Here is a 10879-nt window from a genome sequence, read left to right on the forward strand (position 1 = left end):
GTAAAAAAATCTATATAAAACTAGCACTAACAATGTCTTTAAAAATATATATTTTATTAATGTCTGAACATTTTTTGTGGGATGTATTGATGTTGTAGCAGTGACTTGTAAAGGAGACCATTTATGAATGCAGCAAATTCACTTTACACATTACACACTTTAAAATTAGTCGAAATCTAAACATTTTCATCAAAAGTTTGAGGAATGAATACACTGATGAGACGTAATCAACTACATTATTGTTGATGAAATATGACAATTTAACAGAGTGGTATTTAAATGTTGTAGCTTAAGTGAAATGTGGAAGTGACATTTTACAGTTAGTTCCTGTTATTAAACAGGAACATCTGCTGTACAGAATGAGAGAACACTCTGTTGGGATTTGCCAGGCCATATACTGTAAATATTTGATGTATTTCACTAAACTCTGCAAGAATTTGAATTCATAAATGAAAAATCAACACTAAACACACTAAAAACACTTACTGGTACACAAAACACAACAAAATATTTTATAATGTTTCATGTTTGCTTTAAAAATGTTTGGGAAGCTGCAAGTCAAACACTCCAATGCAGCTACAAAATTTAGTTTTAAACTGCTTTGATAAAGGTTGAAGTAGCCTCAAGACCTCATTAAAATAATGAAAATGTTTTTCAAATGAAGGCATTAGGAAACTAGCCAGTCACAGTGAAGCTTAAGTGCTTTCAATATCCTGAAGTCATCCACTTTCTAATATCATTAGATAACAGTTTAATGCTACCAAATATTGAACCAAGCATACATCAGTTTGTTTCAGCTATCCCAAAAAAACAGATCAATGGATTAAACACTTTCTCTTTGGCTTGGTGTTGGTCCAAAGATATGACTCTGAGGATTTGGGGAGGAAAAATGAAAGAGTAATGGTGGTGGTGTGGATGGGAGGGCATTTTCTGTGTAGTTAGTTCGTAAGCTCCTGTTCCCACCAGTGTGCCCCCTTTCTCCTCTCCAATTCTACACAGACTTCTATGCTACTTTAATGGAAGCATCAATAAATGATGACGTTTCTCAGAAGCAATCACATCAAAGAGTTCACTTCAAGCTATGGGATGCATGCAAGATGCCCTGGCACACTTAAGCGCTCCAGGAAGCTAGCATGGCGGGTTTTCCTCAGTGTATTAACATTATTTCCAGCTGGTGGGAGTAGCCAATTAACACAATGCAATGAAACAGCAAGCAATGCCATGATGAAGACTGGTGTATACAGTGTTATCATTAGATATATAAGATTCAATGACATCAAGCTGAAATGGAGAACATGTTTTCATACTTCTCTGCTTATACTCGTGCTCAGTGTGCACTTACCATGCTAACATTAGGCTTTTAAGACCATTAGAGACATATTCTGAGTCATTTCTGTCTAAACAAAAATGCTCACTAGATTTGTCGCTCACGGGAGGAGATTCACAGGGCGCAGTTTCATGCATTTTACATTGCCAGTGCGGTATCATTCCAGTGTCATTGGCTGAGGTGGGACAGATGGTGCAATGACTGCAACAGGAGTTCTGCCTAGCAATAATCTGCTGCCATCAACAGATCCTGCTTAATAACCAAATCCAAGTGACCACTCTACAGTAATCTAGGAAACTGGTGAAAATGACTGATGAAAATGAATTTCCAGATGCTCCAGATTCTAGATTCTAGATGCTTTGAGATTCATTTGGTCCGTATTGCTGAATACGTAGAGTTTGAATTATTCACATTTGTTTGAAAAATGCTCTATGAGAGACTGAAATACAATTACTTACTTTCTGATGTTTAAAGCAAAAAAAGGCTCAAGCTGAATAGGATTTACTATATCTATGACAATATTTGATGTTCAGCCTATTGCGGTGCCACATGCTTAACAGAGAGTTCATTGACATCTCAATCATGAGTGAAATGAGCGCAGTGGGAGCAGGTGTCAGGGCGGGTCCATACTGAGAGAGGGTTGATGAGGCAGGGGGATGGTGAGGACCGAGGAACCTCCACCACTGGGCGGCTCCACAGCTTGGCAGCCATGAGCCTTTGATCTATGAGTGGATGACTCTCATCACCAGTCTTTATACTTTGAGGGCAAGGGGTTGCTTCAAAGGGGACTTTAGGGGATTGGATGTTGGATGAATCTTCTCATTTGGATAGGGTGATGAAATTGGTCTCTGTAGAGAATGTTCTGTCAAAAGCATGATGATATCAACACTCCTAACAAACACTGAAATAATGATTAAGACAGCTATACAAGTAATATCTCAGCATTCCAAAAAACATACATGAAAGAGCAGTGGTTAAGTCCGTGCTGTGATGACAGGGCCAAATTTCCCTTGTGCCAAATCAATGTGGCCCTGCTGAGGGGGCCTTTGGTCAATTATCTATTGGCAGGCGCCTGGATGGGGCAGCCACCTGCTCTTGAAGACCACTCTGATGTAAGATACTGACACAAATAATACTGACGTTTAAAAATGATGATCTTGTGCATAAAATTCCAATCAGCATATTTTTCAGTGCAATAGCACGGCTTTGCCATCTATCCTAGGTGGTTACAGGCTATGAGGACCAGCTCATTGTGAGAAAACTGATTTCTTGACATACAGAGTTTTATCAGCTGACTAGAGATCTCCAAAAGCCTCAGGCTCAATAGCATCCCTAGGAAGCGAAAGTTTGGGCAACAGCCTAATCTTACGGTATCTCTTGGGTACATTCTGCTTTAATGGTTGCACTCAGGCCACAATTTTCATCCCTCAACTTCCCATCTAATCTGTCTAAACTGTCTAATGTGGTTTTATTTAGTCTGACCCCTGTTACACACACAGCTGTAATCCCCCACACTCCCATCACGGTATTCTCTTGGAAATATATTGGCAGCACAACACCGATCACTTGCTGACACATTTAGCATTTAGAACAGGTGCCCTGCAGCACAGTTTGAGAGTCCAGATACATTCAGCTTTTCCACAATCCTCTTTTCACACACTGCCTCCACTTCTACCTGTATTTACAGAATGAGAGCTTTTGTACTGGAAAGAGGTGGAGAGATTACCCCTTTTTTCCATTAATTCCATATTTCTGTTCACTGCATGTCTGATTTCTAATTTGTATTATTTCCCAGAGGAAATTGTGACTAAAAACAGTATTACTGATATCAGATAAGGAGATCATAGACATTTTTGTATGTGAATAATGAGGACTTTCATTGTTTGGTCTCTAGTGGATTGCCAGAACAAAATAACACCTCCCCCTTCTTTGCAACAACTCTTTTTGCAAATCAACCATCTCAATCAGCAGAGTGAGCGAGCCACAAAATGTAATAAACACACTGAGCTTAGAGGGGTCAGAGTAAACACAGTGATCCAATCAGCAGAGGGAGGAACACAATACTTGGATAAACCAAGTAAAATAGTACTTTTTAATGCATAATGTTTTCCATTTGAAAAATGACAGAGCATATTTCAAACAACACATTTTGTCTGCCGGCCTGAGCATGGAAAAGGATATGTGTGGGAAGGTTAGGTAGGAGAATATCTCTCCAGAGGGATTAGAGTAATGATAAACTCTCCACCCGCAGCAAACTCCAAACCCTTCATTGCTGTCAGCATATGCGTCTGTGAATACATGCAGCTCCACAAACAGGTGTAGACAGACACACATAACCACACACATACACTATGGGAGAGACATATTGGCAAGCCCACACCTCCAACCACACATTGAGTCAATACAAAGAAGACCACAGAGATATGCAGAAACATTCATACACACGCACACACACACACACACACACACACACACACACACACACACACACACCAATCCCCCAAAAGCCGGTCGTTACAGCTCCTGAATATTCCACCGTGCTCAGTCAATCTGCATTCGGTGGACCGTCTCCCCCCACTGTGTCTTCACTCTCCTGGAACAAATACTAAACTGAGCCAAGGGCACCTCCAGGACTGCTTTGGCCAGCAATTTCTCCCCAATTCTCCGATCGCCTCCTCAGTGACCGCCTGTCTGACATTCACACATACACAAAGCTAATGACAGCCTTCCAGCCACCCAACTGTATAACTACCCTGGGGGGATAGAAATATCTCAGCCTCCATGGCCACCGACGCTCCTGTGTAGAATGTGACATCAGGCTCGCCTCAGAAGGCAGCAAGCTAACCAGGCTTTGACCTCAGGGAGTTGGGGATAATGTCACTCAACAGTTTAGAAAGGCTGGAGAACTTTTTGGGTGACACAACAGAATGCACTGCAGCATCTACAGGAAATACGGAAGGAAATGACTCAAGTTGGAGTGGATTATCTAATACTAAGCAAAGCTATATAATTCAGTAATTCAGGTAATCTATCTTGTCTTGATTAGATAAAAAGGAAATTAGGATTATTTTCCTAAAAGAAGTGAACAGATCCACCATGAAGTAAGATTATTTCTAGTTGTTACACAAAAATATTTTTAATAGTGGCATTAGTTTGTCTTGATTCAAGGTTCTCATATTTCTTTGAGTCATGTTTGAACTCCAACACCCAACTAAAATGAAGAAAAAAACACTTTCAAACACTTTGAATTGAAAAATGTAATTATTTATACGAAAAATGTCTTAGGAGGCACTCTCCAAATGTTCCATGTCAAAGTCAGTTTCTTTGTCGTGGTGCGTTTTTCAAGGCCTGTTGGACTGGAGATTTGAAAAGTCTAAGAAAATAATAATACAATAATAAGAGTGATGTCACCAGGAGTATTTCAGCCTTGGTTTGGTGGCAACAAATTTTGAACAGAAAATATTTGAGAGCTGCGGGGCTTTCACCAAGCAGGTAGCGTCTAACAAAATAAACTACTGAATAGCACTGGGGTAAGTACAGGATCCAGTGTTATTGAGGTTTGAGCCATATTAAATACTACAAGTTAGGATATCTTTGCAGTTACTGCTTAAACATTCAACTATTTAAATGCTTTGCAAGTAGCTCAGTTTTACAGAGGTGCAATACTAAACCACTTTACTACACATCTAGTTTTTTTTTAAAATGTTTATAGTTTATGGCTAGATTATTATTTCTTTAGTTTTTGTTGCCCATTTTAAACAGTTTTTATGTACTGTATGTATCTATTTATCAATTTGCATCTGAATTAAACTAGCTAATTATTTTTCCACATTAGATATTAGTGGAGTTTTTGCAGTGCATCATGCAACAGGAAATGCAACCAAATAAATGGCAAAATATATTGAACATGGGAAACAGAGGTACAGTGTGGGTTCTGTTTCAGTAATGTATCTTATCCAATACACCTAAAAAGCATAAAGAGAGTATATACGTTTAGCATGAATATTACACTAACCTGTCTAGTTAGTGTTAATGACCATATTGATTCCTGTAGGTAAATTCCTATTTTGTTACCCTGTCCTTCCTGTAAGTGGGGTTACCCCGTGCACCTGCTACAATTCAGCAGAGGCTACAGAAGCTGCTTGCCCATTTATAAGCTTGGATCTGGGCTTTTCAGTTGCAAGACTAAGCTGCGCTTTCACCCATTGCATTACATCCTTGTATAGCATAAACTCCAGTGTATCATAGTTACTAGCAGCTCCTACAAGTGTAACTCCTGCACTGCAAATGCACTATTGTCGCTCCTACTCAAACACTTGTATCTGTTTTACACAGAAAAACAAACTTATATTCACATATAACTACTCTGTCTTCCTCCCTCCTTCACACAGATGCACCAGAAAACACACACACACACACAACCTGCTGTATTATAAATGAGTCTTTTCCATCCTGTTACACCTCAGTGTCGCTGCAGACAGGGACATAATCACCACAACATACACAGAAACACCTCACTGGTACTGTTCAAATAGTCTGAGTAAGAACATGCGTCTGAGACAGAAAGGATTCTCTCTCTCTCTCTCTCTCTCTCTCTCTCTCTCTCTCTCTCTCTCTCTCTCTCTCTCTCTCTCTCTCTCTCTCTCTCTCTCTCTCTCTCTCTCTCTCTCTCTCTCTCTCTCTCTCTCTCTCTCTCTCTCTCTCTCTCTCTCTCACACTCACACACACACACACACACACACACCCACACACACCCACACACACACACTCAATTACAGTGTGGGCTTGCTCTGCAGCTGAAAGGATGCTTCTTGTGTTGTTTGCACTTCGAATGAGTTTGGTCCATACGCTCTTAGCTTGAAGCAAGAGAGGGAGAGAGAGAGAGTGTGTGTGTATGTGTGTGTGTATGTGTGCGCGTGTGTGTGTGTGTGTGTGTGTGTGTGTGTGTGTGTGTGTGTGTGTGTGTGTGTGTGTGTGTGTGTGAGAGAGAGTGCACGCGTGTGTGTTGGGGGAAGGGAGTGCTTCTGGGTGTGGCCCCTGTGCTTGTTTTTATGGAGAGAGGCAGATTTCTAGATGTCTAGATATTAAAAACTGTGGGGGAAGTGCTAATGATGTGTTGATTTGGCGGCGTGGCTGAGTAGCACCTAGCATCAGGACATCAGAAGACTATAGCCCGGGGGCTTTTCTCCCTCTCTATTATGCCCGTCCCTGAGGTCCACCTTTCCTAATGCCATGCAATGTATCGCTGACAGCTACCTTCAAAAGCATCAGCAGGGGTGCGCTAAACAGCAATCCCCCCACTGCTTACTGCTCTCTTCTTTCTCAAATACTCTGGCAGACAGAAATGTAGATACAAAGATACAGAGAATAGCAATGTGGACACCTCAATTGCTTATCTACTCACATAGATATGTATATATACTATAGTATATACATTTATACTGTGAATAGCACTCTCCCCCTGCTCCCTCTCTTTCAGCAGCTACCCCTCCTCCTACCTTCACCCAGCACCCAGAGATAACAGCCTTCCCTTCGGGCAGGAAGGCAGGCAGTGGAGGGGACAGCCATGGATATGTTCTGCCTGCTATCTAATGAGCGTCGGAATGTCACTGTGGGCCTGTCTGCTGGTCCCAACCAGCCAAGCATCCATACATGTGGAATCAGCACAGTCTATCAAACAGCTGGCACATCACTCTGCTCCCTATTTTCTCTCTCTTTTTTTCTCATTCTTTTTCAATCTCAGCTTCCTTCTCTCTATCTCCCTCACTCTCTCTGCATCTTCACAGTATGTGCCTCTCCCTGTCTATTTCTGCTCACAAACAAGCAGAGGCCCAGGTCTGCTTTGCCGGTACGCCTCTCCCTGCCTCCCCCTCACCAACATCATTGACTTAACATAGACATCCCAAATGAAGGATGGAGGCAAGCTCTGCCATAAATAAAATGCCGCCTTCTCCGCCTGGGTAACTGAATGTACTTAGCATAGGTAATGCCGAGAAATATGAGTGTAATGACAGAGAGGTGCCAGTCGCCAACAGTCGAGTTTTTCATTTTGTGACAAAAGCAGTGGGAGCTTCTTTCCATAACTGTCTCTCTCATTCTCTCTTCTTTCTCTTTTTCTCCAGCTCCTCCTTGTAATGTCTCTCTGTCCCTCCCTCGCGCTACCTGCCTGGGTAAAACACTTCTGAGTGTTGTCTACACAGAGGACATCAAATGGCCTGCCTTCACAGAGATGTTGGAGTTGCTGCTCCATGCAGAAGTGCTGCTTGCTGTCTCAGCGGCTGTGCAGGGAGATTAGAAGATAACAGCAAGGAGGAGGGAGAGGAGAAAAGTCGACAAATGATTGTGGTGTTTCTCTGTCCCAAAACAACACTCTCACTTTGGTACATTATGTGATCTGTGTTGAGATCCTCCTTGTGAAGATTTGAATGTTGCCACGTTTGCCACTGATCTGGGAGCCAAGAAATTTCCTCTGCTGCTACTTTTGGCTGGATTATGATAGACATCTCCACCCTTGTGATGGGGCTGTTAACAGTCTCATTTGGATCATAATGACTGACTGACATCAAATGACAGAGATGTAACACTGGAAAAACTGTGTGCATAAAAAGTCTGGCACAACTGCAGCTTTGACAACTCAATTTTGCAAAATGCCACAGATAGCCTATACACTGCCTTACAGTTGAAAACATAGACATCTTACTCACTCTTTTTTTTCCATTCATATTTTGGGTATAGAAACTGTTCAGACTGCTTGCACACTCAAGGAGATCACAAATGAGTACACTCTAAGGGGGCCCATTCACCCTCCAGTCTCACGTCACGTCAATACATCTCTGTGAAGGCATGGTTTTGTCCCTGCTAATCTGATTATGCTCAGTCTTTCTATGATTCTTCCCATGATCCTCCCATCTCTCCCCTTCTGCTCTGCCCTGCTCACCCCACTTTTTCACAAGTAACTGACGTTGCCTTTTGTTTTGGCAGGTGGCAGTCTGAGGGCCTCCAAGCAAATCCTCCACATGTTGGAGCAGACAGGCTCTCTTTCACAGCTGCTTTATGGACAGTACGCATTAAATACATTTCATGTTAAGTGACATATTCAGAAAAAGCTCAGGCATCTCACTTGACAGGCTGATCTGTGGATTAGTGGGGCTGCACACTGTCAGTCTTGCAAGTTATTTAAAACAACATATTAAAAGGATGGCAGTGATTGTGACAGCCAGTTTTCATAAAAGCTGTTCGGTCAGTATTCTTTCATATGTTGATCATCTCGTCTGAAGACACTTCATCTTCCATCTAAGAACAAAATTATAAAGAGTGTGTGTGTTACTGTACCTTGGAAGTGGAAAGCTCTAGACTCGCTGTGGAAGCCCTGGACCTGAGTAACTCCATCAAAGCCTTCTCCAAGCGTTAGTTCATCAAACACGCTGATGCGCAGAGCAGGGTCAACCCCAAAACCTACAACTAATTTGCAGACACAAAAACATTGATCGTATGGTTATTATAAGGCAATGACACCTGTGATACCATCAACAAAAAATCCGTGCTGCTGTCAGGGGAAAAGAAGGGGGGTTACTGTACTGTATACTGTGTACAAGCTGCTTGACAAGTAGGTCTCATTATTTCTGAGAAGCCTGAGTGGCAAATTATTCCAGACAACACATAATTCAATTACATGTATCTCATTTTATAGGCTACATGTCGGAAGATAAGGTTATTGTGCAATCAGTGACAGCCCTGTGTCCTACCTGAGGAGGCGCAAACTATGCCGAAAACCAGAAATTGCTGTAATAATCCCATTGTGAATATGTAAAAAAAAAAAAAAATTAGTCCATGTTTTGTCCACTTCCGAGAGACAGTAGCTATTGTTCAATCACATGTGAAATGATGTATCACCCTCGCGCAGATATTACCAATCCCAAATACTGAGCGGAGGCATCATCACAACTTTAGATGCCCAATTATGCGAAAAAAAGCAAATCCGGAGAAAGAAAAGAAACAGCAGTGGTGTAGAAATTATCCCATATAACGCAAGATCTGCTCCATCAGCACCGTCCGCGGCACAGGTGGTAAGAGAGGATGCACAAAGCGAGCTGCCTTTGCTTCAGCAGCTCAACAGACGCGCCTACAGCAGCGTGAATGAGAGCTGCGGCTGCTGAAGGAGGAGTGAGGAGAGAGGAGAGAGAGAGGGGGGGAGAGGAGAGAAACCTGTTCAACAGTAGGAGAGAGAGAGAGACGGAAAGTGAAAAAGAGGTGCAATGAAGCCCTCTTGTGGTCACTCACTGAAGAGAAAAAAAACATGAATCTAAAATAGGCTACTCATTAAGTGTAACCACGCCTGTGAAGAATAAAGTTTTAGGATAATATATTAGACGATAATGAAGTCGCTATTTAGAATTGGGTTTGAATTGAGATTTTAAATTCAAGACAGCAACTAAACTAAACAGTCGTTTCTTGCCCCTACATACAAATAGGCCACTTTACCAAAAACAAGTAAACCTCATTCTGAATTACATGAAAACTTTATGTGAAACGTACACATTTCCTTACACATGCACAAATAAGTTTGTCATACTTAATAAAATGCAGTAACTATAATCAAGAGAGTTAATATTATGAGCCCAAGCGATATTATTGGCCATATACATATACATTGGCCTATCATCATCATTTCATACAGATTAAAGAAAAAAGAATAACATACAGGACATAGTTAACAGTTACAAGTTTGAATGTGTGTTGTAAAATGTTCAAAGTGTTTGCAGCATAAGAACCAAAAGCGTTTTTTCAGTGTTTACGTTTACATGTGCATGGGACACTGAATATTACAGTATTTTATGTATATTCTTCATTGAAGTTCAATTTACATTTTCGGTCTGTGGGTGATTTTATAATAATTTATAATCATTAAATTCCCACTGCCATTTTATGCAATAACCCAAAAAAGGGGAGGGGGGGGGGGGGTTATAAACACACACATTTCTTTTTAATGGTGCAAGGCTGAAGAATTTTAAGTAAGCACTTTATACTTAGTAGGATTGATTTAGGAGGAGATGGTGCAGCCCAATCCTGAAGCAGCTGGAAAAGTTGGAAATCTTCAATACTGTTTGTCCCTATCATAAATATAGTATATTTAATATCTGTTTGTCCTAGTTCTTCATTTGAAGCTATACAGTAATGCTTACACAGGGCAAACTAGTCAGTCCTTTTACACAATCTTATTAACCACTTAACGCACGCTGTTCCGTCTATGGAACGGGACGGATGTTAGGAGGTAGCCACAAGTTCTTCTGAATGTATTAAACACCAACCCTTAAACATATATATTCATGCCGTACATCGTTGGAAAGCTTAGATTGTCCTGATTCATTCAAGACGACTCACGACTTATATGGTTGCTCACAGCCGTAATAGTATTAGCGATTAGCTCGGCTAGCCCCTGAGCTAAGTAAGAAAAGCTATAATGCCTACATACCTTCAAAGTCTTCCCTTTATCCACAACGATCATCTTATGACTCAGCACTTTCTGTACAGCTCGCCAAGTATCCATTCTTG

The 10879-nt window shown here is 41.3% G+C and overlaps 1 protein-coding gene across 2 annotated transcripts in view; it reads right to left on the reverse strand.

Annotated features, from left to right (window-relative positions):
- Positions 1–9124, reverse strand: part of nell2a (neural EGFL like 2a) — a 73420-nt gene extending 64296 nt beyond the window's left edge. The window contains exons 1-2 of one of the 2 annotated variants that reach the window (XM_053318999.1): positions 9073–9124; positions 8660–8782 (exon numbers count right to left, since the gene is read on the reverse strand). In XM_053318999.1, the coding sequence (XP_053174974.1) occupies positions 8660–8782; positions 9073–9124 (175 nt within the window). Of the gene's footprint in view, positions 1–8659; positions 8789–9072 lie in introns of both variants that reach the window. The other variant, XM_053318998.1, reaches the window with a different exon arrangement.
- Between the last annotated feature and the right edge of the window lie 1755 nt (positions 9125–10879).

The sequence above is a fragment of the Scomber japonicus genome, chromosome 5 (genome assembly GCF_027409825.1).
Source record: "Scomber japonicus isolate fScoJap1 chromosome 5, fScoJap1.pri, whole genome shotgun sequence".
NCBI classification, from domain to species: domain Eukaryota; kingdom Metazoa; phylum Chordata; class Actinopteri; order Scombriformes; family Scombridae; genus Scomber; species Scomber japonicus.